Source organism: Struthio camelus, chromosome 1 (assembly GCF_040807025.1).
Source record: "Struthio camelus isolate bStrCam1 chromosome 1, bStrCam1.hap1, whole genome shotgun sequence".
NCBI classification, from domain to species: Eukaryota; Metazoa; Chordata; class Aves; order Struthioniformes; family Struthionidae; genus Struthio; species Struthio camelus.
Genome location: NC_090942.1, coordinates 149,012,158 through 149,036,383, shown reverse-complemented (window position 1 = coordinate 149,036,383; position 24,226 = coordinate 149,012,158). Strand labels below are relative to the sequence as shown.

The following is a 24,226-nucleotide window of genomic DNA, read 5'->3' as shown; positions in this document are numbered from 1 at the left end:
AAGTCATGCAGTATGTAATTTTTTTGCAAAAATATTTACATTATTTTAGCTCTCACATGCGAAAACTGAAAAGAAGAAACTGTAGAGTTACCACATTAAGTGAAATACAGTAGATTTTATCCATTAGTAGTACTCAACCACTCCTTTCATAAGTAGACAAGTAGTAATTTTGAAATAACTGTTTTTATTGTCTGCTAAAACTTTCGTACAGTTTTCATCATTGAAACTGCTTCACAGCACCACTGTCAGCTTTCAGCAACCTTTTTTGGAAACAGGACTATAGAGAGCTTACCTTCACAGTGTGATCCTGAATATTATTATCTGCAATAGCTTGGAGAAAAGGTTGTGAATGGTCACTCAAAGTTAATCGATGTGTATATAGTTTTGATTTGCTTGGGGTAGTGTTACCAGGTGAACTGCAGTGGTCTTCATCTTTTTCCTCATTGTAACTGTAATGAATCTGACTAGTTTGCAAGCCTCCAGAAAAGATAGATGACTTGAGCCATTCTAAAGGAAAGAAAGCAAAATATAAATGCTTATTCTGGTGAAAGTTTAACCTATCAAGACCCAACAAATTCCTGCAATAAAATAAATACCACAGTTGCAAACAGAAGGTTTAGCAGTTCCTCCATCTGCTGAAGCTTGGGGGGAATAATGTACAAATTAAGAAATATTCAAGGACAGGGCAGCTATCACCTGTTTGGAGATAATAATAGGACCTTAGCTATTATTCTGTGATGAATACTGAACTGCAACCTCTATTCACCAAACTAAGAAACCAGTATTATAGAATCCAGCACCAGATGCTTGAGATACTCTTATCTGAACATGACACAGTGAGATAACTGGGCTATATAGCGTTTCCTTTCTCCTTCAACATTCTCTGAACATTATGTATTACAAAACTCTGTATTACGTTTCAAAATTGTCATCTAATCCCTCCTTAAATCTTGCTTAGTTATTGGATTTTGATGTGCATGGCAATTAACATAAAGAATAAAGAACTTCTGTTCTTTAGAAAACAGTAAAACTAAAGAGGTGCTAGATTTCCAGTTAATTTATTTGGACTGCACACTTTCCTGCATGCTCTGGTGAGCCTTTATCACTTATTTAAGCTTAAAATGAAGTTCTACTTACTGGCACATTCAACTTCCACAGGAGAAAGTGGTGTACTCATTGCTAAGTAGGAAGCGTGCAGTCCAAGGAGAAGACCCAGATTCCTTTCTGTGTCTATGAGAGGTGATGACAGACTACTGAGGTCTGGGGTTGTAATCACTTCCTGGTCAGGCTAACGAAAAGAAATATTAGTTGAAAGCTAGAACTGAGCTCCAATAAAAGTTTTAAAAGTAAAACAATACCTTATATTACATGTATCCATTATAACAAACTATCCTAACATTTTTACCTCCATATACTGGCCAACACAGAAGGCATGCATCGACTCTCGTGTGTCCTCAAACTGCAAGGCAGCTTCCAAAGCAACAACTGGGTCCTCACCTGCAAACTGAGCTAATAAAAGAATGAGGTGGTCAGTATAATATATACGCAACTGCTTGTGCCATCCAGTTTTGAAACAAAATCAATCTGAATCTTCAGCTCAGGTGCTGATTCTCACCAAGTATACTATTGCCAGTTAAAGACTGGGTTTGAAAGTCCTTTATATCATATACTTTCCCATCAATTACTGTCCAAAATCCTCCATCTTTATTGTGGTTCTCTAGATCAGCTTTACGTATAAGTGTCACCTCTTCATTATTTCTGCAACTCTGGCCAGTAAAAAATGAACCTATGGGTATAAAACACAAGAATATATATCTAAACATAGGTTTTTCTGGACTTTCTGTAATAGTTGCCCTACCAATTCTTCACTTCTATTCAAAGGCTGCTTGGTTTTCGATATGCTTAAAAGTTAAAATGTCTATGAACATGTTCCTATGTTAGGAGTAATACGAAATGCAGTCAAATTATCTGTATGTTATATCCTTTTAGGCAGTAATCTACAATGTCACGTTGTGATAGATCTGGCACTGCCCAACTACATGGGTGCTTTGCTTGGAGGTGGAACAGGATAGCTGCTCTTCTGGCAAATTAGTGCTCTAGATGGTTCTCCCTCAAGTCTCCTTCACTTTTACTATATGCTGCAATTGCATTCACGCAAAAGGCACTGCATATACAGTCTATTTCCATCTAAACCCCAACTTTTTTAATTTAAAAAGTTACATACTCTACATATCAGTAAACTCTATTTCACACTAAAGGCTATAATATCATCCAGGCAAGAAATATCAGAGTAATGTTCACACACATGACACTCCATTTGCTTGCTCTATTCCAGTACCAATTGAATTTTCATACAGGTTTGGGGTTTTTCTTTCTTTCTTTCTTTCTTTTTTTTTTTTTTTTTTTTTAAAAAAACTCTCCCCCAACACACTACTGTTTAGCAGTATGACCTTTAGTGCTCTTGGGTTACGGCAACCACGCTTCATTCACCAGTTACAAACAGTCAGAAATGCAGATTTTGTGCCCCTCTCTTCACCCAGACATACCCCATATTATGGAGTGCACTGCGAAAGGAAAACTTGTTTCAAACCTTCAGATTACTCTCCCTTTATGTTACTGACATAATTTAATAACAAAACACACAGTACTATTCACGTATTCACAACTTTTAACTCTCAAAACACAAAAAAATGAAATGGGATGCTGTAACTAGCTAAATGGTGTTGAATTAGTTCTTTAAAAAGCTGCATTTATGCTCTGTTTAATCCTATCTGTAAACATATTTTTCTTAAGAGTTCATTGATAGAAACAATGCCTTTTGAATTGATTTGGATTACTAAAATCTTCTTGTACTATAAAGTATAATTGCCTTGCTGAGATAAGCTCATGAAGGATCACCATTTTTATAAAGCTGTTTTATCAAAACATAAATAAATAGTCCAGGTGCTGCTAACACATACCCATTATTCCTGGCCATGCTAAATCCTCATTGTCATCCCTTTCCTTTCCAGGTGCTAAATGGTTAAATCTGTCTAGATGTTCCAGCAAGCCAGCCAACAGAGGGATAGCACCAGCTTCCTGCATTAATCCAGCATTTTTACTGAGGAGTAACACGATAGAAACCACCAATTCTGGAAGAAGAACACCTAAAACAGAAAATACTCAGATTTAAGTAAAGACCTATATTTATAACATGCTGGACGAAAATCACCAAGCAACATAGTCTACCTTGTACTACTGCTTTAGTACAAAGCTCTTGTCTTCCAGTCAAATTTTCCTTCCTTCCCCCAGCTGAGAGATTAATTTGAGTCTCTCTCACTTATTTACAGCCTCATGAACACCTACACTATAACTTTATAATTTCCTGGGAGGGGAGGGAAGGAGGAGAATGGATAAAAGCCTACCTGTTAAATCTCCATCCACAGTACGAGATACTTCTGCAAAATGCCTATGACTAGCAGAAGCAATGCTGGTTGCCACAGGAAGTATATCACTGATGTGTGTGCACAAAAGGGCAGTGTATTTCTTCAGTAAAGAGCCAACTCCAAGGAGGTCAGGACCTGTATAAAAGGGAGGAAGAGCACACAAACCATCACACAGCCATATTCAAGAGACAGACTTCAAAAACCATCAAACTGTTCTGAAACGCGGCTACTCTATTAGCATTGAATTAAGAAACTAAAACACCTTTTTTAAAAACTTTTAAAAAGTTCACGACTTAGATCCAGTTACCTTCTAAAGAGGTTTTTCCTTAACAAAAAATTATTTAAGAAAACTACTTTCAAAAACTTTTTCTTAAAGATACAGCAACTGAGCTGACAAATCAGATGAGAAGGTAAAATATAAACCCACTAGCCTGCAAAAAAACATATTACAGAAGTGCTTTTTTGTTTTTTTGTTGTTCAGTGCTTTTTTTTTTTTTTTTTTTTAAATAACTTACTGTATGTATTTGGGATCTGCACAACACAATCTCCTGGGTAAAGTTTACTAACAAGTAAACGCTGGAAACGGAGCAACAGATCCAGAGAAGCAGATCTCTCTTTGCTATAAAGTTCATGGTCCATGCAGGAAGAAATGCGACGAGCAACATCTTTTAGCTTGGCTATTGTCTGTGAAGCGATGTTCCTAGTTGGTATAAAAGCATCGTAAAGCACTTAAAAGAATATCCTATAAGGAAACCTGGCATAGGTTACTTATCCGTGAGAATTTCCAGCAAAAGCTTAACCTATATTTCTATGGCCTATCTGCTGTTGTGGTTGCCATGAAGAAGCTCTGTTCTCACCGTCCTATATTGGCTGTTTATCTGCAATTCTTTTTTAATTTCAAGAATTTAAAACTCAGGTTTCTTCTGCACTTAATGCCCTAACTTGAATCTCTTTGAGGTAGAACATTCAGTTCCATATAAATTCGTGCTGATGCTTCTACTCTGTAAGAGCTTCTGAATGTTCACTGTATATTTGTTACACAGCCTTTCCAGAGGACAGGAAGAAGTATCAAAATCTGTTAGGAGCAAAGCAATAAGTCTTTCTATATTCAGGTAATTACTTTAGAGCTTTCCTCCTTAGTTAGCCACATAAAATGGCAAAGCTACACACAGGCTGGAAGAATGTTCAGTATTTTGAATTTTGAGGAGCTAGTAACAGAAGATTGCATTTTTTCGCTAACCAGTCATCCTTTAGCCGAATGTTTCATAAAATGTATCTAGACAGACTTCTGTAGAAAAACAAAAGATAAGTGGAAGCAAGTACCTTAGTAACTGCTGAATTAACTGAACTAATGGTAAACTTTGTTTTCCTGCAGATTCATAGATTCCAGTATTAATAAGGTCTTTATCCAATGGAGTCCTACTCCTATGAAGCGTTGATGCATTTGCCTCCTGTTCATCAATTTCTTTTTCTTTCTGCGCTTCCTTTTTTGCTTCAATATCCTAAAATTTTAAATGAAGTTTTAAAAAAAGAGCAAACTGCCACTATGACCATGAAACGTTTTACTAGCAAGCATTTACAAGTCACTATTGATCAAGTCACTATTAGCTACTCCAGAAGTGAAACAACACCTACGAGACAAATTCGTATTCCATACTCCATGTAAAAAGACCACACGGGCACATTTTTTATTTTATTATTATTAAAAAGGGGAGGGGAGGAGAGAAAAAGGAAGAAAAACTCTGAATTCAGCTTCCACCAACCCAGGTTAACAATTAATTTCTATTCTATTTATGTTTTGACAGGATAGTAGCTGCTGCAGGGTTCACAAGTGAAGGTATGCTTACTTATAAGCTTATGCTTATTTATAAAAGTAGTAATTCCTGTTCACTGCAGAAGAACCTGGATTAGATTTGCTACTGAGCTATAGACACACAGAACTCTACTGAGACTAATTTATCCAGTTTTTACGGAATGTAAATTAACCTATACAGTAGTGTATGTTACCACCTAGATCACTTCCAGGATATCCTTAAAGCTAGCTCAGGCATAGCCGAGCTATGCTACAAGGCAGACATGCCCTAGGAGGTCTGTTTAAGAATCTAGAGGTTCTGCATCTTTTTGAATGCAAAAAAACCAAAAAAATAAAAAAAAAACCCACAAATACTAGACTATGTATTACAGTAAAACTTAATACGCATTTCCTCTGCATCAGAAAACCTCTCCATTTACCCACATTGCAGTGGAACCAAGAAAGCAATACATCAGGAACATAAAACTGCAACTCTAATCCTTCTCTGGACACCATCTGTCTTGTAAGTTGAGAAAAAGGGACTCTAATCCTTCTCTGGACACCATCTGTCTTGCAAGTTGAGAAAAGGGGACAGTAATATGAGTCTCAGACAGAATTATAAAAAACTAAGTCATTTTAAGTGATTCTTATCTATTCTTATTCTACCATACATAGAAAATACCTTCATGTGGCATCAGCACATGAGGTTATAAAAATCAAGCTAGTAAAAAACTATCCAAGCGAAAGGCACATTGGTTTTTCCACAACCATATATAAATACAACTTAAAGTAGTCTGTCTGGGTCTGTAAAGAGAATGTCCCATATCCGAGAGGCTAACGGAGAGGAAAGTATACACAGAATGTTTCTTTCAGTCTCTGCATAACTAGTTAGCATCAGTCAAACACTTGAATCAGTTTGAACCTACAGAACACTGCAATGATACAAGGGGTTCATTCACCTTTAATTCAATAAGGCTGTAATTTCTGCTGATGAGGTATGGGTGAACTCGAGGTTGTGAAGAACTGAAGCATGAGAACGGTACAAAGCACTTTGTAAAATTATGCTCCTATTACAGAGCTTAACGGAAAAAGTTTCTGACTGTTGTAAAATCATCACTCTAGGCAACGAAAAGAAACACTCTACTAAAAAGGAGAATGTGAATCACGCTTCCATACAAACACTGGCTCACAGTTCACGTCAAAAAGGGATAACGTCACAAACTTCAGAACACACTCTGTATATCTTCTCGCTCCGTTTATACAGAACTGCAAAACTGCTGAAGCATACCTGAATTTCTGCAGTAATAGCAGCGTTTAGTGCAGATTCTAAGCCTCCATCAGCCATCAAGCTGCCCACCAAGAGGTCAATCATAAATCTCCGGCCTGGACTTACGCTCATTTCATTTCCTGAAACTAAGAACGGGGGAAACATTAAATGAACTAGAAATGAAAGCACAAAGTAGTTCTTCATCTTAGGACCTACCTGCACTAGGCAAGAGAGCTGAGAGAGCTCTAGCCCGCTCTTCTGCTGTTGGCAGTAACACAGACCATCCACTCTGAAGCACTGCTTGAGCAGCTGATTGGACAGTATTAAGAACGCCAGCATTGCTTGCTAATGTTACTACTGTCTGTTTCAGGCTATTGAGTAGAATACTGCCCAAACCTAAGCCAAGGCATTCTGGATCAACCTGATGACTAATGGCAGCATGAAGCTGAAAAGAAGGAAAAAAAAAAGAAAAGAAAAAAAAGCTTTCATTAGAAAGAAAAAATGTGAACTGGTGGGGGGGGGGGGTGGGGGGATCAACCCTAGAACAACTGAATAAGCTCACTCACCTAGATATAAACATTTTCTCTGTAAATTTGTAAAACTAATTTTAAAGGGAACTGCTGGTTTGCCCAAATACATACACATCTCAATTAAACCAAAAGATTATGAACTATATATAACTATATATCCAAAAACTATCAACTATAAAAACCTAAAGATAATATTGTTTCTACATTCGTACATCATGCTGTGAAAAGCAAGTGTCAGATACCTTCTAAAGGATGCTCGCTCTCGTAAATGCTAATTAAAACATTAAGAAGTGCTCAAAACCTGTGAGAGCGTGGGCTACATTCACTGATATACTCAGTGTATACTCAGTATACTGAGTATATCAATCTACACTTCAGATTGCATTTAAAGTGACCTATAAAAATAAAAATTGTCGAGATAAGAACAGCTTTTTTGGTAGTTCTAAGTTGTAAAGTAAGGAAAGTCAAACATTACAATATTTCTTTCTACCTTCGGAATTTTGCAGCTATTTATTTCCCTTTGTGAATCAATGAAAATGTTTAGGGCACACTAAGCCCACTATCTTCCTCCAGGCAATTTGCTGAAACATTTATCTGACCAGCTACTCAACAAGAAACTGAAGGTACCTGAAGCCTTAGAAGGTTTAATGTTGCCACAGCCATACACTCCTTTTCCTGAGGTGGGGGCCAATCAGAGGTGCCATCCATTCCCTCCGTCACTTGTCTCAGCAAGAGATCTAGCTGCTCAAATGTCATGGAGCAAACATCCACCACAAAAGGCACCCGCAAACCAATCGACCACTCTGAACATGATGACCAAGCAAAACTCTATAAATGGAAACAACATACAAAGTACCGCAGTTATTTCCCAAATATAAGGACAACACTGACTAAAGATAGGAGCGCAGAGTTAACACACGCCTTTGAATAAGGGCACGTGGTGCAGCAGTTACATCAGTACGTCTGCTGAAGAGAACCTTCCACTTGCATCCTTGCAAACACATATAAAATGCTACCAAAATTAGAAAAGAACTGTTTCTTATCTTTTTTTTTTTTTTCCTCAAAGTGCTGTTATGCTAGCCCAGATATCTCACTCTCTTTGCCACCAGAAGCGTTCAGCTTAACAACTTTTGCAGTGCTGCACCAGAAGTAACAGGTAAATAGCTACTTCTTGGAGTACCCCACAGAAGGAAAGCTAGTCATTCCTTTTTGGCAGAGTAACTGCACGGCAAGCTTTGCTTTTTCCAAGTCTTCATCTATTCAGAATGCAAAATGCCTTCCAAGTTACACAGGCATATAAAGAGAGAACGGGATTAGCGTACAGAAGTAGTCTCACGGAGAGAGACGAAGACAAATATCAACTAACGAGATTCAAAAATTTACCTGAGCAGGCCCACAAGCAATCCCAACAATATGCTTTGTGTCTAATCCTGGCAGAGCTGCGGGCTCTGGTTTGGTGATCCGCAAAGTATCAAAATGCTGACACTGATCATTGCTCCCCCAGCTATGCACTTCACTGTCTTCAGTCAGTGCTAAACAATGAGTAGATCCAGCTGCCACATCTATCACTTTTTTTCCTGAGAGGAAAGTCAAATACTGAAAATGTAACTTAAAGATTACGATCACTAACAGAAAAACAGCAGAGGTAAGCAAAACCATACTAATTACAATGATACCAAACTATGCCTGTCAATAGTCTCACCTTTGCCCTTGTACCAGATCGGAAGAGCACAGCAAAAGAAAACCGAGAAACCGAGGAAGTATTTAAAGATTCTTAAGAGAGAGCTTAAGTGCCAAAGTCAACAAGCTTTTAACAGCCTTGTTCTATTTTGTATCCCCTCTACTCAGACACTTATTCAGGGTTTATATTAGAACTGACACTGTAACGTTATACAGCAGTCGTGTGGCATTAACATAGTTCAGAAATTATTTTCAAACAGATTATTCATTACATATGAACAAAATGGTGATATAAAAGAGGTTTCTCCCTCACCTTCCCCTACAGAATCTCAAACTTCTCAAGAACACAAGAAACATCCTTCGACCCTATTACAAGCTAGTCAAAAACACTTGCAAAAGCACGACTTTAGGCACAGTACTATTTGCCAATGACGTCCGTTTATCCTAGTCAACGTTCCTTAATCTAAGCACATGTATTTGCATGACAATGCAAAAATAAATGTTTTAAATAAGCACTTCTGTGAGGCTAATACAGGAAAAGCAGCAAGAATATGGAGAACACAAGAGATAACGAAGCATTTAAAGAAGCCTTGACACAGTGGCTCTAAGTCTGCTGGAATTTTAAAGGTATAAAAGACAGGTGGTAGGAAAAAAAACCACTACTATCTTTTTCAATGCAACAAGACAAAAATATGACATCAGTGTACATGGTACTGTCACTCTTGGAGTTAAGATCATTAATGTACAATAAGCAGTTCCAACAACAATAAAAAGCACTTCTGAGTATTTCCAGCTTTAATCATTACCTTTTAAGCCTTCCAGCAGTTTGGGATATCGAACATGCTCTTCTGTTCCATGCCCAAGCCTCTGATTGTCACCTTTTCCCCACGTGTAGACCTGACCATCTTTGGTTAAAGCAATAGAAAACTGACTTCCGCAGCGTACTTTCACAATGTCCAGGTCTTGAAGTTTTTCTATCAGCTTAGGAGTCTTGCAACCATCACTGCCTCCCCTTCCTAGTTTTCCATAATCTCCATCACCCCAAGACCAAACTTGGCCTTTAAATGAGAGAAAGAAAAAAACAAAAATACTGCACTGCTTTTTCATGTAAGGACGCTACCTGTTCTGACAAGCAAGTTCTTAAAGTCTCAGATTTTATCATTAGCACAAATTTCAAATTGTGATTTAAGAACAACAGTTAGGAACTCATTTCCAACAATCCTTGAAAATAAGTGATTAGGAGGAAAAAAATTTGAATAGTGGTTCCTGATATTAAAAGTTCTCAGGCTGGCAAAATGAAACACAAAAAGGATAATACATACTTACGCACTGAAAATTCAATGGCGTACAAAAAGTCCTTCTTTAAAGCATAGAAAGTAGAGAATTTACTGAGAATCGAGCCTGCACTGCTATCATTAGTTTAAAGCTGCCTCCCTTTATTATAAGGCTTGTTATTTATAAGTGCTTGTGAAACATTTTTCCATATCAAACGTCTGCCAAAGCTGATTTCCTCACTGCCAGTTCTTGTCATTCAACCATTTCACAAAATGAAGTACAAAGAGTAGTTGTTTCTTATGTTCTTTTGAAACACACTATTAAATCCAAGCCCTGGAGTAGGAACTTTGAAATGGCCAAGTCATTTTGCATCTACTATTACATAAAATTACGGTTCAAGAATGGTCAATCTATATATACACCAAAAGAGAGAGTCTTGTCTTAGAAACACTTTAAAGTGTTTCTATCTCTTACTCCCATCAACTAGTCGCTAAAGAACTCTGCTAAGCAGTGGAAGTATACAAGAAGGAAAAAAAAAATTAGGGTTTCCATTTCCTGGATCAGCAAATCTTTCAGCTTCTATATAGTGCCTAACCAGCTATGTTTTAAAAGAAAGAACTAGCTTCCAAGAGCTATTCATTTTCAAAGGCAGGACTCTGGGGCCTAACCTCACCCAGGGAAATTCAAGTTCTGAATCCATCTCAGCAGGTACCTAACTCAGGGATGCTGGGAAACAGGATTCCAAATACAGCCCTTCTTCGGCACTTCTCACTGGCTAACAAAGACATCCCTCTTCCTCAACAACGTGGCCGTTGTGGAAACGTGAGCTATTTGAATTTATATCATACTGCATAATTTGGATGTAAATGTATATATATGTAATATTTGTGTATATATACACACTTACATTGGGTATTTTAAATAGATATAAAATAAATGCAAATATATATATATGCATATCCATAATGAAAGTATTGTATATATCTGCACAGAAATATATCCGTGCACATTATCTGCAAAACGTATACACATACATATATATTTATTTCTTCAATAGGAATGTTGGTTTCAAATTCTTATGGAATTCAAGCCACTACAAACAAGCATGAAGCCTTCAGTATAAATATCTTACAATGAAAGGATAAAGAAGTAATTTTACTTAAAGCGTTAGTTACATTTTGCTACTAACCATTTTCAGTAACTGCAAGAGTCTGAGCATCTCCACTCCCACAGGACACATCAATAACTTTCAGTCCTTTCAGCCCAGTGACCAACATAGGGATGGTCTGATCTTCACTGGAACCTTCAAAACAAAGAAGCTCTGTCAGCAGCAAAACCAGGAAGCGGCTTGGGTTGTCTGTGTTTTTTGTTTTTTTTTTTTTTTTTGGTTTGTTCTCTGTGTGTGAGCGCGCTTTGGGGGTTTTGGTTTTTTGTTTCTTTTAAAGATTTTTAAGCATCACGACCTAAGTCCTATGTGATTTCTCAGGTATCTAATACGGATTTAAGCCATGAGGTAATCTTTACTTCGTGAGGAGGGAAAAAGAGTACAAGGTAGGTTTTTCTTCTCTATCCAGGTACTTATTTTAACAAAACTTGCAGAAATTTAGTATTTTTGAGACACTTCCTTCCCCAAAAATTTCCTTTTCAATACATGTGAGACCACACACTCCTCTCAAAGCAGCTGTAGGTAAGTTGAATGAAAGAACATTTGAAACATCCACTAAACATTTCTGTGCCAAACAGCACATTTTAAGATATTAAATAACTCACCATGACCCAGCCTGCCATAGTTTCCTCGTCCCCACGTATATAGCTCTCCTTCAGCAGTGATGGCTGCGCTATAGGTGCTCCCACATGCAATATGAACAACATGTTTCCCAGCTTGCTTCCCAGATAAAGCAGATATCATCTTCGGTTCCTCCAGAGGACTATTTAAAAAGACGACAACATATTTCACAAAAGGTGATCTGATGAGTAGGTAATAAAAGATGTGCTCTATTTGTTAAAAAATTGCTGCAATTAAAGCTGCAAACCTTATTACTAGTCTGGGATAGCAAGAATTAAGTAGAGCTATAAGCCAAAAACAGAGTTCAGATTGTTCAACAACATATACACCATTACAGAGAAGTCTGATAGCTACTATTTGTATTAAGTTAATTGGAAATAGAGCGTTTTTCAGAAATATTTAGGTCTACTATTGAAAATATGATCTTTAATTGCTAATTCTAACCCTGGTGAAGTACTCCCTTGGTTTACAGGGAACTCATTGGTGGAAGACAACATTTCTGGAATATATTGATGTGCACGCCTACAGAATATTGCTCCTACACAAAAGTAGGACATTGTTGTTATTGTTTAACACAGGAAAAAATGCAATGGTGTATGCCACACGATTGCATAGGAGAAGACGCCGCTCTGAACCTGAAACAATGTTTATAGAGAAAATGAGCGTGGATTCCTAAAATCATGAAGGAAAGACCTAGTAATAGTGCAGTCATGCTCTACCTACAAATATTTCAGAAGGCAGCATTCATATAGCACTGGCAATACGAAAGGAAAGAAAATATGCTAGAAGAATGCAATTTCTACTTGGTAACAGAGCTAAACATGAACTACTGAATGTTTAATGTGAAATATTTGCTGGATTATCAAATCAGATTATAAAAGCAAAACTAGATTAACAGTTATATTTTATACAATTTTGTATAGCAACAGTCTTTGAGCTATGGATCTTTAACTGTTCACCTGAAGAACGTTTGTTCCTTAATGAGACTCTATGAGGTAAGGAGAACACATACCAACATTTTATAGAAGTATATTCAATTCTAAAGCAATTGCCTTTAAGATAGTTTTTCATATGAAAAGTTATCTGCCATATTAAAATCCATAACACATTTTCTGCGCATAAGAATGTCAGTTACTATGCCAGCGTTAACAGCCGATTTGCTTGCTGAACTAGTCACAGCTACCCAACCAGGACAGGACCAGAAATATCTTATTTGCCTAATTTGTTGTCCAACTTAATGATTCAAAAGTACAGGCAGCCTTCAATAAATCATGATCAGAATACATTAACTTTTGTTTGTTATTTCATTGCAAGTGGCTGTATTTCAGGATTACCTCTTTTAAGTGCTTGCATACACAATAAATAATTCCTAATACGAATGAGAAACACTGGTAAATAAATATTATAATCATTTTTATCACATACACTGTATCCCCATGGCCTAGTCTTCCACCATCTCCACAACCCCAAGAGAAAACTTCTCCATTTGCTGACAAAGCAAGATAGTGATGCCCATCCGAATGTGCTGCAATCTTCACAATATTTCTGGAAGCTAGACTCTGCACCAGCTGTGGTCCCTGTGAACCAAACAAATACAAGCTGCCTATATTTTCAATCATTTGCCCATATACAGAAAAATTAGGTAAAGCTTTCCTACCGCTCTAACAAAACTCTAAAATTACTAATAAACTAATGAAGTGAAGGAAAAAAAGAAAAAAACTTCAAATATACCAATGAAGTCTGACAAAAATGATGCTCTGAACTTGTTTTGTTCCCATCCTTATAAGGTCTTCACTACCTATGAAAGTGCTGTTTATCTTAACCTTACAGGCGATCTTAGCTATGAACATGTCTTGTTACAGCATATTTTTAAGAAACTGCACAATTTGGATATGGCAGTACATCACAGAACTGAAATCCATGTCATATCTGCCTACTTCTACAGTTGTTACTATGGTCAGCACACTGATGAAAGCAATTATCATTATGTTCATAACCTCTATAGAGATTCATAATCATATAGATTATATTCATATAGAGAGCTGATGTTCATAATCTCTGTGGAGATTACAGAAATCAGATATATTTAATCAAATCAATACAAGAGATCAAAATCACTACTTCTAAAACTTCAACAACAAAAAAGAAGCTTATAAAAATCAGTATATCCTCATCTACTCCTGAGATTTTATAAAGAGTTAGAAGAGCAAATTTATGGTACAAAATAATGCAGGAGAGAACACATCTAAAAAAAAACAGGTAAAAATCACTCACGAGTGTATCACTGTTGTATGCTTGCGTGTAAACTCGTCCGTTTCTAGATAATATTAGAAAACGTTTCTCTGCACAGGCAACTTGCACAACCCCAAGATTGGCAAGTCCTTCACACTGAATTGGGCCACTCACGTTAGCATAGTATTTCCAACCTATTAAGCCCCAAGCAATGACCTCTTGTAGAGATCCCTGGAAAATGAAAAATTCAATTAAGTATTAATTCTGAAATATACAACTTAGTTAAAATATACATAGCTAAATACTTTTTAAGCTGTTATATGCCAAAAATACCGAAGTCTGTCACAGTCATCACTGCCAGTAGTCAGTGAAGCTTACCTATTAGCAGGATATCAAACAAAAACTTGCATGGATCATATTCAGCTTGCTCTCTTACTGAATATGCTGTAAGTATCTACAACGAGCATTCAGAGATCTTTCGAGTTGAGAAGTTTATCATCTACTTTTCTATATATCAGATTCCAACATTTAGAAAATCTGGTCTTGAGTATTTACTCTGATAAATATAGGGAACAGCCCAATATATGGCAGCAGTCAGAGTTGTAATAAGAAAGAATGATTCGCAAACCAGACAATTACATTCAAACGCTGAATGACAGAGCGCTGAACATAATAAAAGATTCCAAAATAAGACAATTTTAGGCAATTCAAGGTGATAAACAAAAGGAAAACAGAAGAATTTAAGGAGTTATCTTTCCAAACTGAAAACCAGTTATATTGGAGACAGATACATACATACATGTATATACATACGCACTTCCTCCAGTTTGAGGAGACATATCTTACTAAATTTGCTGTTAGAAATAGTTACCTTATGGGATGTAGGAGAGCTACACTGTGGAGGCATACATGGAGTGGCTAGACGATCTAAATGGGCCATGATCACTACAGCTGTTTGTCTCAGATCAATCGCTAGTTCATTGTCCTGTGGTAAAGTCAGATACCTTAGAAAACTTTCATTTGGACTCAGAGGGTAAGTCAGCAGCTAAAAAAAGAAAAAGAAGCAGTCAGAAAAACACTCATGGTATTTCCATGCCACTACACATACAAATGCAGGACACATTTTAGACATGCTGAGTACCTGCAAGAGTTTAAGAGAACTTAAATTAACTCCGATCATCCCTTCTCTTATGGTAAAGGAAAATTCCAAACATATACATTGAGAAAATATACACTGTAATAGGAAGTTTTAAGAGTAATAAAATTGATTTGCTGTATTTTAAGCAATGTCAATAACGTTCACTAAATGTCACAGTTTAATTGAATTCAAGTAAAACTAAATGAGAACAATCCAAACATGTAAATAAAGTTAACCGGCCAACTCTATATTAATAGCCGTAAAAGCATCAGAGATTTGAAATAGAATGTTTCCCTTTAACTATACTATGAAATTCCTCTCCTACCTCAAGAAACAAACATTTACATGACAACCAGATAACAGCGGTGTATATATTTTATATGGAAAACACTGTATGTTGAAGTAAATCATAAATTTTTTTGGATAATTTTATTATTTTTATTTTAACCGGACAAATAAAATTCGACACCAATATAACACTCCTTTCAAAAAATCCAAGGCTAGGTACCTGAATCTCATCCTCAGTATTGGGCATGTCTTTATTACATATTATACTCTGAAATCTTTGTAACAAAGGTAGAAGAGGTGCACTTGTTCCCTGTGCAGATCGCTCATTATCTGTTTCCCTCGTTCCATTATCCCAAAGTTGAAGCAACAACATAACCGCAGATAACATTTGGCTGAAAAAGGAAGTTTAGGAATGCTTATTAATGAAAGGTGTAAAGAAATTTTAAGTTATCCATGCAATTCACATTTCACATTAAGTTTAGTAAGACCAGATGCCATGGATTTCCATTTTAAACAAACATCAAAATATCAAAAGTGGATTTTGCAATCTAGATAACATATAAAGCTTTATCTCCACTGTATGGAAACCATCTTTCAGAAATTAACAAAATTGCAATACTAAACACAGGAAACTCAAAATGCTCTTATTTAAAAACGTGAGAGATGGGGGGAAAGAAGGGGTACTGAATGCTTTTGTTTTAAAAAAGTGCATTTAGACTTGTCCAGAGTACAGCACAGGAGGGTTGGGGGTGGAGGTGAGGTAGGGCAAGTTAGCTTCAATATTAGTTTATGTTTTAAGTAATTGCTGATGGCTACCGTCAATTGCACAATCTGTTCTAAAGTTGACATGAACTTAAAATACATTCTCATCAAAAGAGCACAGATGCTGCAGCTCAGCATAAACTTTGTTTCAAAAGAACTAACCCAAATCAAATTAGCTGTAAACTAGGCTATCATGTTTATACCTGTGCCTGCAAAGGTATTTTAAGGTGATTCCTATGTCTCTTTACACGTACTCTGGTAAGGTTTCAGCTAATAGAAATAGTCATCTTCATCTGTGCAGTGGTACTTCTTTCGGTAGTGACTAGGAGACGGGACTGTGTCACAGGAATGTCAGATCTCCTATGTGATAACAACACTACATATACCTCCTTCAACTAATGGGAGACTTGTGACTCGAAGCCTTAAGCTATTTCAGACCTGTAGACAATTCAATCATCACTAATTTCGTATTATGAAATAGGGACAAATAACCTGGGCTTCCAGCAAGCGCACAAGAGTTCATAAGTTGGACTGTATCTCCTCTAATTATTACAGAAAAGGTTCACATGTTTTGAACCAAAAATATTACACTAAAACCAATGAAAACGGAAGGCAGGCATGGCTCAGGCCATTCCAAACAGTGATGGCTAAAAATTAAAAAGAATGCTCATGCTTCTCACCTTAGCGTACCCCGCTGCACTGCCAGTTCTAGCAATATGGCAAGCGCCAAGTGCTGGTCTTGTAAAGGAATGTTTCCTGGACCTTTGGTACTGGGAGCTCCATGAACATCTCTATTTTAAAAAGACAAAAAAACAAAACAAAAAAAACCCCAAAAATATATGGTAACTAAGAAATAATTGGAAGTAATAAATACTTGCTTAACAAAAGCACCTACAGCACACCAAGAACCACCTGAACTTACGTAGTTCCAAACTCAAATGTAGCTCCAGTATTGAAAAAGCACAATTCGTTTGTCATAACTGTTGTAAAAGGATAACTTTAAACCTCCTGAAATAAAGGGGAAAAGCAGGGCAGTGCTGTAAAGCCAAGAGGAAGATCTCTACTCTCCCCTCTATGCACACAAGCCTGCATTTATAACTTTACTGGAAAGATGCAATTAAACGTAGACATACATTGTATTACCAAAAATCACTCTTCATGTAGATACAGCTTACCTTCGCGACATAATATTTTGGGGGAGTAAAACTATAAAGGGCAATTCAGAATATTCAAATACAGATTTTGTTTAAACGGTAAAAGGAATCAAACCATATTTAAAGAGCGTCATCTCAACAATTCATATATTGTTCACTTCCTTTGTATACTACCATTAGAAAAGGAAAACAATTCTCTTAATTTTCCATAAACTATTTTGCTGCTACAGATTTTGCCATTAAACAGCTACTTCAGCAATACCCTCTTCCCCGAGAAGGAAAGAAAGAGAAGGAAAGAAAGAGAAGGAAAGAAAGAGAAGAAAAGAAAGAGAAGAAAAGAAAGAGAAGAAAAGAAAGAGAAGGAAAGAAAGAGAAGGAAAGAAAGAGAAGGAAAGAAAGAGAAGGAAAGAAAGAGAAGGAAAGAAAGAGAAGGAAAGAAAGAGAAGGAAAGAAAGAGAAGGAAAGAAAGAGAAGGAAAGAAAGAGAAGGAAAGAAAGAGAAGGAAAGAAAGAGAAGGAAAGAAAGAGAAGGAAAGAAAGAGAAGGAAAGAAAGAGAAGGAAAGAAAGAGAAGGAAAGAAAGAGAAGGAAAGAAAGAGAAGGAAAGAAAGAGAAGGAAAGAAAGAGAAGGAAAGAAAGAGAAGGAAAGAAAGAGAAGGAAAGAAAGAGAAGGAAAGAAAGAGAAGGAAAGAAAGAGAAGGAAAGAAAGAGAAGGAAAGAAAGAGAAGGAAAGAAAGAGAAGGAAAGAAAGAGAAGGAAAGAAAGAGAAGGAAAGAAAGAGAAGGAAAGAAAGAGAAGGAAAGAAAGAGAAGGAAAGAAAGAGAAGGAAAGAAAGAGAAGGAAAGAAAGAGAAGGAAAGAAAGAGAAGGAAAGAAAGAGAAGGAAAGAAAGAGAAGGAAAGAAAGAGAAGGAAAGAAAGAGAAGGAAAGAAAGAGAAGGAAAGAAAGAGAAGGAAAGAAAGAGAAGGAAAGAAAGAGAAGGAAAGAAAGAGAAGGAAAGAAAGAGAAGGAAAGAAAGAGAAGGAAAGAAAGAGAAGGAAAGAAAGAGAAGGAAAGAAAGAGAAGGAAAGAAAGAGAAGGAAAGAAAGAGAAGGAAAGAAAGAGAAGGAAAGAAAGAGAAGGAAAGAAAGAGAAGGAAAGAAAGAGAAGGAAAGAAAGAGAAGGAAAGAAAGAGAAGGAAAGAAAGAGAAGGAAAGAAAGAGAAGGAAAGAAAGAGAAGGAAAGAAAGAGAAGGAAAGAAAGAGAAGGAAAGAAAGAGAAGGAAAGAAAGAGAAGGAAAGAAAGAGAAGGAAAGAAAGAGAAGGAAAGAAAGAGAAGGAAAGAAAGAGAAGGAAAGAAAGAGAAGGAAAGAAAGAGAAGGAAAGAAAGAGAAGGAAAGAAAGAGAAGGAAAGAAACTTACCCAGTCACAACAGACCTTAGGAATTTAGTAGCTCTTTCCACAACTTCTAGCCATACAGAGGACACAGTCCCTTCATCAAAAAGGGATGCCTCTGGTAGCGCTCGCAGCGCATCAAGTGACTCTTGTAACAATTCACTGCAGAGGTCTGCATCCTCACCTGTGGGTCACAGTAATACTAGTTACACTCACATCTTTACAGAAGGCATATAAATTTTTGTATGCAATTATTTTGTAGATTTTTTTTTTTTTGGACCTCAGGCTTATGAGTTACTTCAACTGAGAACTTGTTAGGTACATATTAATTTTCACACAAGCATTTTGACTGCAAATCTTTTCAAGAACTATCTGTTTCACCAAAAACATTCAGAAAGGTGAGGAGTGATTACCACTCCTATAGCTGCTTGTCCCACTATGCATCTGTTGAGGAAATCAAAAAAAGAACTAGGGCTCACTGGACAAAGAGGGAGCCAAACAGCTGCAGGGCAAGTGCAAGTCTGAACAAACAACTTATTTGTTTGTCTCAGTCTGTGCTAAGGTAGCAGAGATTATATTTCCACCACATGAAAACTCTTAGTGCCGACCTGTTAACCTGACGATTGCTACCAAGTACACAAACTATACACAAACTAAACACACGTTTCCCACTATCGCTCCAAATCCCTTTTCCAAGCCACTATATTACTACAGGATAATAAGTGATTTACCCTGTCTGAAGGACAGCTCTCACTTTTCTGAAACCAGGCATTAAAAATATGTTCTCTACACAGAATCCCAAATTTGCCTTCCTGAACATAAAAGCATCAAGTCAGATTCCTGGCACAACAGAGCAGCAGTGCTGGCATGGTTGTTGGACATAATATCACATAAACATTTGTGTAATTATGCAAATCTAACAGAGCTGTAAAAATATTATACAACTCTATGCAAATATTTAATATATATGCTTCAATGAATCACCTGTTTTCTAATCAAAAATACAAGCAATAAGCTAAAAAGTAGACCTACCTGACCTCCAGGCTCTACGAAGGAACGCAAACGCAAATGAAAGCGCTGCTCGGGATCCAACCCGTGCAAGTCCTTCTACACCTTTGCCTACAGGCCTTGGGCTGAAAAAAAAAATTACATATGTATAATCTCTATATAATTTATATAATAATAACATATAATTAATAATTATTTGTAAAATTTAAACATGTAATGCAGTACTTATAATTTATCTATACTTATAAATAAAGTATAGATAAAGTACTTACAATTTATCTACATGCATATAAATATACAAAATTTATAAAGAATTTTAACTGCCTCGAGAAGAGACGGTGGACAACATCAAAACGTCAGCAACCAAAATTCAACTTTACCTGTTTAAAAAACAAAAACAAACAAAAAGACCACTACCTCTGCCATCAAAGATTCACAGAGAAAAATAAACTAGTTTGGCGCAACTGATTGCCACAAGAAAGATTTGTACAACTACTCAGAAGGAAATATGATGGTGCACGCAAACTACATAGATGTAAGACACTCATCTACTTATTATTTACCCAGGTTTATAGTTTCAGTTAATTTGGACAACATAAACTGTGCCTGTAAGCTTTTATTTGTATGACTCTTCTATTCAATTACTGATAATAAATTCCATCAATTTTGTCATTTCTCATCTCTCCACTCAAGTGGCAACATTATGAGTATCTCTTTGCAGCTTTTGTACTGGTTGGGAAGGAAGAGAGACACTTTGAATTTTTGTTAATACCCCTTGGGCTCACGTGCATTTCTACTGACCTTTCTTTTTATACAAACAAGCACCTTAACTTCAGCAAGCTTTCCTTTGTACTTAACAAAAACAGCAGGTTCCCTATTGTTTTCTCTTAGAAAAACATAGGAAATAAGAAAAGTCTTTTAACATATCATGTTTCATGAGCAGAAAGAAATTATATTAGGCACTCACACACAGGTTATTAAACTTTTTGCGAGTTTCTTAGTGTATTAACTTGTCCATGCATCAGAACAACTTGCTGTTACCTTTTTTTATCCACAGCGGGCAGAGGAATAGTATTGCTTTTCCACTTAACTTTGACGTTCTCCTGAAGAACTGTTCTGTTCAACGCAATGAAATATCGCTCCAGGATAACTAGCCTCTGCTTTAGCCTCATAGCTGAAAGGGTTGTGGTAGCAGTTTGCGTGGCCAGAGTTTGCTGTTCCTTCACTAGTACATGAAGGCACTCTTTCAATTCGTTGACATCTAAGAATCAGAGAACGGTATCATTAGGTAACAGAAAGATGAACACCTGTAAACACTATCAAGAAAAGTCAAGACAAATTGAAAAACTACGCACTGACCAAAAGTTTGACTCTTTAAACCCAGTGAAACTCATACACAATGCACACACTTCTAACCCATAGTATGTATTACATAAGTACAAGTTATATTTAACAGGTATTTAGACAGGCAAAGGTAAGTTTATAATCAAAACTGGTTTTGTGTGAATAAATCTGAACCTTAGTATTTCACGGCTGAAACCAAAATGTCATACGAAATATTTATGCAAGTGTTTTAAACAAACAAGTTAGCAAATTCTTATCATCAGCAGACCTTGGACTCAGACTTCCTTTAAGTACAGGCAACAAACTTGTAAATACCCACAAGGATGCGCTTTCATTTTGCACTGACACACGTTATCTTAAGTTTCTTAGAAGTTAAAAAACTACTCTCAGAAGCTCTAGGATCATTGCCAAGGGTTGCTAAGCATCTAAATCAAATGTCAGAAATTTAAAAGATGCTTGTGAGTACTGTTAGAAAATAACAGATCTGACTTACGTAACACCACTAGAGAATTAATTCTTGGCTAGTTAGAAAGAGCAGTCAACAGCCCAAAGTCCTTGTAATTTAATGACAGATGGTAACAAGGACAGTATCAAAAACACGGTAAAATAGAAACTAAAAAAAAAAAAAATAGTAAATGCATTTTTACACTCTTTGTAAAAGAAGCTTTAATTCCTAGGACAAACATGAACGTGTGTTCCTAGAAGGCTTATTTTCTGTCCCTTTATGTACAGTCTGATCACTGGGCCATCTTATTCTGCTTTTCATTAATTACAACACCCATTCCTAAGCCAATCACATTTGCAGCCTGGCTGCTACATAGAAGTAACTTCATTTTAATTCACACCCAACTAGATAGAGGATATGAAAAAAAAAGAGATCTGCATATACCTAGCGGTGTTTGTGACACAAAGAATTCATTTTTTGGAACACCTGCCTCAAACTATAGAACATTACATCCAGACACCTTTATGATAGTCTCAGGATTTGAAAAACCGTATCTAACAAGGCCCAGAGATTTTTTGCAAATACAACTCTGTGCAGGGGTCATATATTTCCATGTTTTGTCCCGGCTCCGCGATGCATCTTTGCGTACCCAGCAGAGAATTCAAGTGGCCTTTTCTGCTGCCATATCACATTACAGAGTCGCATCTAGTTTGTTGTCAGCCATTACCGCAACCTGTTTTCAACATTACTTCTCACGTTTCAGCATTTCATAATGTGTTAAGATTCCTTTCCCTGAGGCAATTTGCATTTTTCCACCTGAACATGAGGAACAACTTTTCAACGCACGAGAACAGATTAAAAAGCGTGCCTTACAGTCTAGATATTTAAAAAAAAACATAATTAGACAAAAGTAATAGCAGCTGTTATATACATTCATACTTTGATTCAATCAACAGGAAATATTACAAAAAAGGAACACTTTCCTTAAATATTAGCCCTATAAAAGTCCCCAAAGAGCTATAATACAGTCTGAGTATCAACAAGTTACACAGCTACTCCAGATAACAAAGCAAAGTAAAACATAAATAAAACAGATGCCTGCCAAAGGCATGGTTGTTTCGTTCATTTCTGGGTGGTGTTTTTTTTTTTTTTTTTAAACTGTGCCTTATTATGGCCAAGCAGAAGCTTATTGAGAAGGTGTAATGGATGAGCGTGTAAGTCTCAAGTTAGAAACTCCAATATAGCTCATTTCCAAGCCAATTCAACCAAAATTTTCTTTCATTACAGATTCCAAATTGAAGGTAAAATTTCAGTTTTGAAGCGTTAACATTACTCAGAACACCAAAATAAAAACTTCTACAAATTACAAACTATATATTCTGAGGCTGCAAAAAATGACTTACTACTGCTGTAACCTAAACAGTGCCTTAATCTTTATTTTGTAAACAAAAATACAAGAGAACATCTCGCAGCACATGCCTTTTGCATTTCAGACTATAACAGAACGCGGCCAATTCCAGCATGCCAGCTTCTTGACTCCTCTAAAGAAGATAAAAGTCAATTTTCTTCTTCCCTGCCTAAACAGTAAAACCCTATCAGTCGCTAAATAGCGCTCAGATACAATAATGAAGAATATCCATCCACAAACAGTCACACTTTGTTCTTTTTGGCAACTGATTTCACTTTGCACACATTCATTCTCCACATTATGTTTTTACATATACATAGGAAAATTAAAGAAAGAGTCAAGGAAGAAAAATAAGGCACTTGCTAGAAATAAATTGTCATGAAAGTCTATGTTTGGGGAAGAGTGAGTATCATCTTTGGTGCTATACAAACCAGCACTAGGTGCCAGACTCAGCAGAGTTATGAAGTAATATAGAGCTAAGTATTCATAATTTCTTCATGACTAACAAATTATCTGAATGCAGACAGCCCTTAAAATTATTTCTGAAAGTTAAAGAACTAGATGTTTTCCGATAACAAAACCCTTCACTTCAAAATAACATATTTACTAGACATATGTACAGCAGAAACTACTGGAAAGAAACACTTCCAACAGGCAGCATCCGCCTACATTTCTCCAGCAATTACTGGAAAGGGTAGGATCCTACCTAACCCATCGCTATGGGGTTCCCCTAACAGCCTACGGCTGCTTATTTTTAAAAACCAGTTTCATTCTCCCGTAACACTGCTGTGATCAACATCACAGCCATTCTAATGCAACAGATGACACGGACTCCTATGTGAACTCCCCACGCGTAACAAAAAGAATCCAGTGCAGGCACACACAATATCCGCAAGTCAAGTGCTACTAGTTTTAAGGCTGACCGTTGCATAAACGCCCAATATTGTGTCTGTGCAGATAAAAATAGTTTCACTGTAGTAACTGTGAAATTAATTCCTAATGCTTCAGCAATACTTACTGGGCATAACCTGTAGGACACACAATATGGTACAAAATGATCTGATATAACGACCAATTCATTTGGCAAAATGGTTTTAAATACCTCAAAAGTTCGATACAGCAACAAGTTCTATAGACTATACAATGTTTCACTATATATAATCTCCTAACAACCCTTTCTAAAATACAGGATATTTTATTTTAAAAGAAAGCTATTTTGCTTTCCTATTGATAAAGTCAAAACATTTGAACAAAGTCAAATTAAGACAGTACCAAAGCTAGAAACAGGACCCAGTTGAAATTGTATCTTTACCGCTCTGAAG

General features: G+C 36.5%; 1 protein-coding gene across 1 annotated transcript in view; it reads right to left on the bottom strand.

Moving 5' to 3' along the window:
* HERC2 (HECT and RLD domain containing E3 ubiquitin protein ligase 2) overlaps positions 1-24,226 on the bottom strand; it is a 119,738-nt gene that overhangs the window by 65,080 nt on the left and 30,432 nt on the right. Inside the window, exons 5-27 of the mRNA XM_068923146.1 lie at positions 20,749-20,968; positions 19,732-19,832; positions 18,727-18,883; positions 16,856-16,966; positions 15,634-15,805; positions 14,859-15,032; positions 14,030-14,218; positions 13,181-13,332; positions 11,740-11,897; positions 11,159-11,272; positions 9,501-9,752; positions 8,398-8,591; positions 7,642-7,842; positions 6,701-6,929; positions 6,506-6,630; positions 4,749-4,927; positions 3,941-4,125; positions 3,405-3,560; positions 2,961-3,146; positions 1,616-1,786; positions 1,406-1,509; positions 1,138-1,288; positions 293-507 (exon numbers count right to left, since the gene is read on the bottom strand). Coding sequence (XP_068779247.1) covers positions 293-507; positions 1,138-1,288; positions 1,406-1,509; positions 1,616-1,786; positions 2,961-3,146; positions 3,405-3,560; positions 3,941-4,125; positions 4,749-4,927; positions 6,506-6,630; positions 6,701-6,929; positions 7,642-7,842; positions 8,398-8,591; positions 9,501-9,752; positions 11,159-11,272; positions 11,740-11,897; positions 13,181-13,332; positions 14,030-14,218; positions 14,859-15,032; positions 15,634-15,805; positions 16,856-16,966; positions 18,727-18,883; positions 19,732-19,832; positions 20,749-20,968 — 3,896 coding nt within the window. The remainder of the gene's footprint in view (positions 1-292; positions 508-1,137; positions 1,289-1,405; positions 1,510-1,615; positions 1,787-2,960; positions 3,147-3,404; positions 3,561-3,940; positions 4,126-4,748; positions 4,928-6,505; positions 6,631-6,700; positions 6,930-7,641; positions 7,843-8,397; positions 8,592-9,500; positions 9,753-11,158; positions 11,273-11,739; positions 11,898-13,180; positions 13,333-14,029; positions 14,219-14,858; positions 15,033-15,633; positions 15,806-16,855; positions 16,967-18,726; positions 18,884-19,731; positions 19,833-20,748; positions 20,969-24,226) is intronic.